General features: G+C 50.7%; 1 protein-coding gene across 2 annotated transcripts; it reads right to left on the reverse strand.

Moving 5' to 3' along the window:
• Positions 1-5,322, reverse strand: LOC116263189 (ACT domain-containing protein ACR8-like). Of its 2 annotated transcripts, XR_007574566.1 has the most exons (8): positions 4,811-5,322; positions 4,048-4,093; positions 3,831-3,945; positions 3,626-3,693; positions 2,853-3,434; positions 2,576-2,680; positions 399-1,725; positions 1-274 (listed from the first exon to the last, which is right to left on the reverse strand). XR_007574566.1 is itself a non-coding variant. In XM_031642818.2 (7 exons), exons 1-7 carry the CDS (start codon positions 4,876-4,878, stop codon positions 1,351-1,353), a joined length of 1,359 nt encoding a protein of 452 aa, XP_031498678.1. In that variant the 5' UTR covers positions 4,879-5,322; the 3' UTR covers positions 1-1,350. The 2 variants fall into 2 exon arrangements, 1 of the variants encoding a protein (XP_031498678.1); XM_031642818.2 differs by having other exon boundaries at positions 1-1,725.
• Between the last annotated feature and the right edge of the window lie 3,069 nt (positions 5,323-8,391).

The raw sequence follows: 8,391 nt of genomic DNA on the forward strand, positions 1-8,391 counted from the left end.
GAATCCAAAGGCAGTGCGCCGTTTGAATTTTGAAATCTAACAAAACGAATCAGGACAATGGACACAGTACAAATAAGCATGCATTTTGAAGAGCTTCTTTGATATTCCCCTCCCTTTAACGGCAGCATCGCACAGTTGAGGGAAGACAAATCGCCGCCCCCTAGCCACCGTTGGGCCCTCGTCACTAGCTCAAGTCCCGATTCCGAATAATAATAATATTGCTTTCTCTTGTTCTCCACCGAATGATTCAATGACGACAGATGAAGCTGCTTTTCTGTGTAAATGAACAAGCAGACGCGTAAATAACCAGGCGTGGACGCGGGGAAGTTGGATTCGATACACAGGTGGAAATAAAAAATGTTAGGTATTCACGACCACCATTGGGAGGGATAACTAACCCGCTGCTTCGGTTCTGGCACAGGACAGGCTATAAATGCAAGCAACTTGATGGAATGAAAGCCCATCTGTTCTTCCAGCGTCGCAGTAGAGAATCTACAAGCGCATTCATTGAGTCCGGTTTGGTAGAGGAAGCGCTCCATGGGTTCGGCGGTGGTCCAATGTACAGGCTGCCAAAAAAAATTCTTACGGCAGAAGAAGTGGCCCACGCCATCGTCAGCATCGCCATCATCACCATATTACAACATTAAATAGCAACGGCCGAATTTCACAAGAATTCATGCACAAAGATAAATCGTGTAAAGGGGGAGGGGACTGGAGAGCAGGGGAGTTAAAATTCCTGAAATTTGCCAACGCAGCACCCGTAAAATGACTGTGGAACCTCCTTTTTTTCTTTTTTCTTTTTCCAGATTGGCCTCTGTCTTGCTACCTTCGAATCACGGCAGTCGGAACGACAAGAAGTACATCTTGATAAATGCGTCGGAACGGAAGAGGACGGTGGCGGCCAGCTAAGCGGAAGCCGGTGGGGAACCCCACGCTTTTCGCCAGACAAGTTTTAAAGAGAGCGAGAGAACAGAAGTCAGAGGAACAGGCAAATCATTTTTTTTTTCCTTCTCTACCATTACTAATGACAGGAGTGAACTATGTACAGTATGTGCCCAATTTGCGTATCCGACAACTTCCACGGGGTTTGGCCATCTCCCTCCTCCTCCTCCTCCCCACCCATCCTCCCCCTACCACTACTATACTACCGCTAGTACTGAAGACCCACAACCTGAGGAAGAAGAGAACCAAACGACCAATCAAATCAACTACCACCCTCAAACTTTTTCTGTTTTTCTATTGCATGTTCACCTAAGTCTCCTAGAGCTTATGTACAAATATAGAGGAAAAGGCACCGTAATTTCTTCTTTTTTCACAAGGGAGGAGGAGGACGTGGTTTCAGGGACCCTCCTAAGAGTACGACCTGATTAACCCCAGGTTGTAGAGGTTTCGCCACACCAAACTGCCCAGAGAGAGGAGGACGGCTCCACCTCCCAAGCCCGTCTGTGCATCGGTTGCTCTCCCGCCATTGCAATTTTGGTAGGAGGATGGCGCGTCCTCCTTCACGCGGAGGGCGGCCACCCCCACCCTGCTTCGAACCGACTCTATCGTCTTGGGGTCGACGGGGTTGCCTGCAGCTGTAGACACGTAGAAGGTGTTGACTGCCTGCCCATCCACCGTCGAGACTTCCGCCCTCGTTACCAGCAGCCCATTCTCCCGGAACGTCCGGGTCACCTCCGACAGCAGGCCCCTCCGGTCAGAGGTACGAAGCTCCAGCTTCACCCCCTAGTATTGTTGAAAATAAAATTACAAAGTCCAACATTAGGTTCATAAAGAATTTGATTTAAAAACAAGAACAGACGATCGTAGCAAACAAACAAAACAGAAACAAAGACGGGAACCAACTCTCTGACTATTCCAAATCACCGGTAACTAAGACTGAGGTGAACAGCTCGCAACAAGGAAAAAAAAATGCGGAGAATGCTCGCTACGTGATGGCACCATCACTAACAAGAGAGCCATGATTAACTCCGCTGGAATGAAACGTCTCTGGGCCCGACAGGAGCGAATCATGCACCGACGTCGGCAAGCCGACTCCCCCATACAGACCCCACCGGCTAGAGCGACTTTATAACACCCGTAGCAGGCGACAGGGGTTGCGACCGCGAACGGCCTCTGCCGGAAGAATCAGGCGGGAAAGGCAGACCTCCTCTTAAGACAAAGTCAGAGAAGTTCAAAGCCCTTAGGGCGATCATGAAGTGGACATTTATGCAGGTCAGCGAAGAACCCCAACCCAGAAGAGGTCGGAAGAAACTAGCCCAAAGCATGCTAAAATGGCTAATGAAGAACATCACGATGGACTCAGACTTCAAAACTCGCCGTAAAAATGTCAGCAGGGATTCTAAGAATATGCTACAAACAGGGCCATCCTTACGGGTTGGAGGCCCTAATAAATGAATGCAGACCATCAACTGACAGACACAGAAGAAACAAGAGCGCCAACATTTGCTGTCTTCAATGGCAAATATAAGCACCCAGACGACTCTTGTTTCTCCGGCGACTCCTCACAAAATCAAATCTCCCACTCGAAACTCCACGTTGGGACCACCAAACAGGAAGGGGAAAGAATAGATACCTCAGTGGCTCTTCTCTCAATTGCCGCTCGTAAACATTGAATCACTCGCCGTTTCTCCGCTTCGGAATTAACGGGAGACCCGTCCGCGTGCCTGATGTAGAATTCCTGCTTGCCGGAAAGAAAGACAAAAAAAAGACGAGTCATTCTCTCCATAGGTCCAGATTTAACGAGACTACTGAATACCCATTAGTACATACACGCTCAGCAACAAAGACGTCGAGTAAAAATTCAGAATCAAATGACAGGAAGAAAAAAGAAAAGATGAAAAAGCACAAACCTGGAATGCTTCACCGTAGTGAGTATAAATGGTAGCGTGGAAGACCACGTACTGCATATCAGTGAGAGTGCAGACAATGTCGAAGAGGAGCTTGGGACGGTCCTTGCACTGGACGCCGACGACGGAATAGCCTCGGTCCAAGCAGTTCTGAACTGTCACGGAGGAGGTAGTAGAGGGAGAGGTGGAAGGCTCAGCGGGTATCCGTTCGTAGTCGCGGTCGGCGAACATCAGCTGGTGAAGCCGGCGCTCCGTGTGAGTGACATCCATAGCAACGGCCGTCTTGGCACTGCGGATGTCGCCGCTGTCGCCCTTGAGGACGCTGCGCAGCCGGTCCTCTATGCAAGAGATTTTATGGGTGTCCTCGATGGGCGATCCGGACTCCTCGTCCTTCACGTGGATGACTGAGGCAATCCTTCCCCTGTGAGTCCAGACGGTAGCGTTCACCACGCTGCAGCGGAGCTCGGCCAGAACGGCGAACACTTCGGAAAGGAGACCCGGTCTGTCCGTGCCTGTCAACTCCAGGGCTGTCTCGTCCGGCGCGCACAAAGACGTCGGGCTCGCCTCGTTGCTTGTCGCCAGAGACTGGAATCCGGACATGCCAAACGGCCGCCGATCAAACCAGACATTAAGGACCATTTTAAGAAATAAAAAAATGACAAATAAATGCTGGAGATTCAGAACCGCAGTCCACCCGCTTGAAGGAAAAGGAAAATGTGAAGACAAAGCAAATAGGTGATGAGGACAAAAGGCTTTGGGTATCGCCAGGTTCTTACTCGTTGTATGCAAGACAGGATGCTCTCGTCTCTAAGTTTGTTGCCGTTCTGATCAGTCACATGAAACACTGCAAATAGCAAACAAGTAAAAACAAAGGTAAACAGAGAGAACGGAAGAGCTACACATAGAGAAATAAAAGGAAAGAAGAGAATGGGGAACTGCCATCAATCCTGATCCTGAACAGGGGAAGGAGAGATATCGTACCATCCATGAACCATCTGCCATCGGACGCGATGTATGCCTTCTTTATGCAAAGGTTCAGGTCAGTCAGGACCTGTACCGCCTCCAAAAGGATGCCGTGCTCCCTAGCGCTGTCCACCTACTCCAAGCCACACCCCACGGCACGCCAGTAAGAGAGAGAAAAAAGAGAAAAGAGAGAGAGAGAGAACAGGGGACAGCGTCATTAGTCCTGAGTCCTTACCTTGACCAGCGTCGCAGTTGCGCAGACAGCATTGTCGATGACGACCCTGCACGACAGCGAGATGAGAGACCGGACGGCAAAGGGGACCATCAACGAAGGAAATCCAGAAAAAGCAAAATGGAAAACATGAAACGGAAATCGAACTAACGAAAGCGACGAATACCATCCCGCTTTCTCTTTCCAAAACCGAGTAACTGAGAATTTGCCTTTTGAAATTTAGTTGGAAACGAGACGGTAGTTTTAAAATTTTGGACACAGGACAAACCGAAAGAAAGAAACTATGGACAGGGCGGAGAAAAAGATGGAGGCACGAAGTCGGTTTTTATTTTTTTGCCTTTACAAAAATTCATTAAAAGAAAGATTGGAGGAAAACGGATATGTTGGATCAGGAGAGGGAGGAGTTGGGTGAGAGGGAAAAAGGAACCAGAGACTTGGAGAGGAAACAGACCTTCATTCACATAAGGGCTTAGACATGAAAAGAGCGAAAGAAACTCAAAGGGAGAAAGGAATTTAGATCCAGAGGCTACAGGAGGACTCGGAGTGGAGATCCAGACCGACTCAAAACTACTTAAAAACACAGGACTAGAGAAACCAAACAGTAGAAATCCGGAAGGAGAAGAGAATAAGACGGAAATCTCGGGCTCATCAGAAAAAAAAAAAATCAACGAACCCATGGATTTTCAGAGTCGAAACGCAGGGCTCTCCTTCGGATTAAAGCTCGAGCGGGAGAAAACAAATTGAAGAAAGAAACAAAGCAACAGACCTGGGCGTGTTCATCCGAATCACGAGCTTGTCATATTCGTCGAGGGAAGAAGCCCGTCGAAACTCCATCCTTCCCGCTCAGACGACCTCCAGATCCACAGAAGAAAAACACGAGAAGGCCGCCGCGCGCAGCCACAGAAGCCAACAAAGGAAAAAAAACGGAAGAGAAAAAAGGCCAGCCCTCTGTAACCAGACGCTCAGATCCGACTCTCCAACTCGTATCCCCGAATCAAGGCAACAAACCACATCGGCTCCCGCTTCCGCCTCGGCTTCTAAACAAGCGCACCCGCTTCCTCCTCCAAAACAGAAACGCGGCGGAAAATGCCAGCGACGCTCGGTCGACGACAGCTACTCGGCGGTGAGTCTTCTTGCCAGCTTCACGCTTCTCTGCCCTTTTCTCCTCCTTCCCTCCAAAACTCGGAAAACCAGGACGGAAGAACCAACCAACCACCCAACCAACCAACAAAACCCTTCGAGCGCTCTCTCTCTCTCTCCCTAGCAGGTATAACGTGCCTTCTCCCACTTGCCGGTCCCCCTTCTATTTATTGCCCCCCAAGGGGAGGAACCGGGAAGGGATGGACAACCCCAAGTCAACCCAAACGCTTCCCTTTCGAGTCCGGAACGCCCCGGACCACGTCGGACGCCACGCTGGCAACGCTCCGATCCTTTGCTTGCGAGCGACTCCACGTCCATCGCGGCCCCTGGGCCCCACCTAACCCCAAAACACGCAAAGTGCTGTCGGTGCGGGGCCCGCCCCGGGCCTTCCACGTCGGCGCGTGAGCTGGCTGGGAATCATTTTCCCAGATCCCGTTCCAAACGGCTCCTGTCCGGGCCGCTGGCTCGCGCAGAGGAATCCTTTTCCGTCCTTCACCCAACGCCGGTTCCCTGCGTGGTGCTCTCCCATTGGCTACAAAGAATATTTTTTTTCCGACCTTTTCACACCGAAGCAACGTCGTCGGGCCATTTTCCGGACGGCTCCGTTTTAACAGAAACTCGATGGCGATTGTCCATAAAAAAAGAAACCGGGAGGAGGGCACGTGTTCCATGCTCAGACGGCGGGCGGAAGCAAGGAGGGCCTACGCGGGCGAGGCGGTTAACCAGCACAATCATCGCCTGAATCTCTCTCTCTCTCTCTCTCGACAGGCAACCGGCGCGGCTGGAGCCCAGTGGAGCCGGCGCCGGAGCCGACAGACACTCCCGTTACTCTCACGCCACTAACCGGCCACGCCGGGACACGACGGAGACCGGGGAATTATTTTTCCCCGCCGGGGCGGTGCTTTCGGAGGGAACACGACGCGTGGCGGCCGAGCATTGATTGTAGGTCGACGTGGGGGTGCCGCATGCCCCCTTTTCGGCCACTTTTCTTTATTGTTAAGACGAGGATCCCGTTAAAGGCGATACGTGAAGTGGTGACCCACCAGAGTCAGCCCACGAGATGCGCAGCACGCTCATTCAATGCGCCCCTGATTTCTCCCCCGACCCGGTTTCGTTTCATGCAAGTGGGTGGAATACTGGAATTTGGTTTGGCGGATAGATTCGGATTCACTTTCTCGTTTCGGATTCGATCCGTTTGCAGAGTCTCGTGCTTATGTCTTGTATGAAAAGTAGGTCGTGCCCAACACAAGAGCGACTAAGCAAGTCGCTGTCGTGCCACCTTCTACTTCTACTTCCATGGCCAAATCTTCCTTCCTTCCTTTCCGTTTTCAATTTTTGGAGCTCAAAATGTCGGGATTCCCCTTTCTTTTCATTTGGGTAAAGAGAGAAAGCGTGGAATAATAGAATTTAGAAGAGTAAAGACTCCCCTTTATTCATTTAGCCGGCAAAGGTTGGCCGGAAAGCGCGGGACGGAGTGCGAGCCCGTTAGCGGCCAGACCTTTCTGTCCATAGAGTGGTAGATGCCCAGGAAATTTGAAAACATGGTGCTGCCCGCCGCGGCGGCGCGGCTCGTGGTTTCCGACCCGAGGGAGGGAGGGGTTGGGGTGGGGACGGAATCAGCGGCCGCGTGCGCTCACATGAGGGAGCAAAAAGTGGGATCCCGCATTCCCACCTCCTGGTCTCCCGGTGGGTCCCGGCCTGGGACGGACATGGCAGCGACCAAGCCGGCGGACCGGTCAAGTCCCAATTCGGCAGCTGAGGCTTTTTAATTCTGGAGATCTTCTCTTTTCGCCGTTCCGGCCCGACCATGATCCTCCTGGCTCCGCCCTCGTTTCCAGAGCAAAAGGCGAAATTTCACATGTTAACCAACCCCAAGCTTTTAGCGTCGCTTCGAGAACAAGATCGCCTCATTTTTTTCCTCCGATTTGTATCATGATTAAGGGAGGGCTTTAATCCCTCACTTGTTAGTTGTTCCTCCTCTTGTTTCGTCTGATCTTTTCTATTCTCCGTCGTCGGAAAAGATCAAGCGCGTCATTGCAGACCAGAATTTGCCTAAACCCAAAGGATGATCGCCTTGTCCACGAAACTTTCTTTTCAGATTTAAAAAAAAAAGGGAAAAGCTTAGGGCCGTATAATTTTCAGAATTTTGAAAGGTTGGGGTGTGCTTTCCCAAATGTTCCAGTCAAACGAAAGACATGAAAAGAGAGAGAGATGGTTGTGCTATTGGCGGGAAAGGAAGGTTGTCGTTGTTGGCGGGAAGAGTGTCCGTGATTGAACCGAACGGGGATTTCCCGCCATCGCTTTTTCTCTTTCTGGGTCCCTCTCGAGGTCCCACAAGCAGGGAGAAAACCAGAGAACGGAGGGCACGCGGCCGTTGGAATGGAGAGAAAAAGAAAATAAAAGTCTCCTGGAAACCGGGGCCTGTCCTCCACCCGCCGGTCGGTCCACCGCCCGCCTCCTTCCCCATTTCTTCTCCTCCATCCTTCCGATTCCTTCTTCTCTTTGCCGGCCGGTTTGGGGTTGTATCGGCCAGCTGCTGCAAGTTAAGTAGAACGGAACCAGTGAGCATCACTGCGAAAATTTGTGAAAAGGGAAAGAGGGGGGCGTGAAAGTCGAAGCTTTAGCAATGGCTCTGTCGTCCTTTTCCTTTTTGACTTTCCGGAAGGAGGAGGGGGAGGACTAGACTTTATTAGTCTGTTTCTTCGACATTCCCTGGAATCACTGGCGTCCAGCCGACCACATTCCCCGGATTAGAGTCCAAATCCCGCGTGACCTTCTTCTTGGAGTTGGAACTTCTTTCTGTGGAAGACTTTCCCTGAAAATCGACCCCTCATGGGAAACGCAACTCCATGAAAAGTGTGAAAATGGTTCCCATATGGGGGGCGCTTTAATTTTGTAGGAAAGAAACCACTTTGTTTTAAACGATCCACCAGTGGGTGGCTGTCCTGCATAAAATCTATATACTCTGTTACGATTGGATTAATTGCATTAATGGGTACTTTCCTCCCTCGTGTTTGGCAGTTCCATTTAATTCTGCCTTTTGTTCCGACGGAGTTATCATCACCTCGTTTAAAAGAAATAAAACACATGCACGGAGCGATATCTTCGAAGACTGCAACCTGCTTTCCGGTCATCGGCGTGAACTGGCGTGAACTTACAGTTACTTTCTTTCAACTCTATTATAATTTAGAAGAATAAGGTCCATAA

Source organism: Nymphaea colorata, chromosome 10 (assembly GCF_008831285.2).
Source record: "Nymphaea colorata isolate Beijing-Zhang1983 chromosome 10, ASM883128v2, whole genome shotgun sequence".
Lineage (NCBI taxonomy): Eukaryota > Viridiplantae > Streptophyta > Magnoliopsida > Nymphaeales > Nymphaeaceae > Nymphaea > Nymphaea colorata.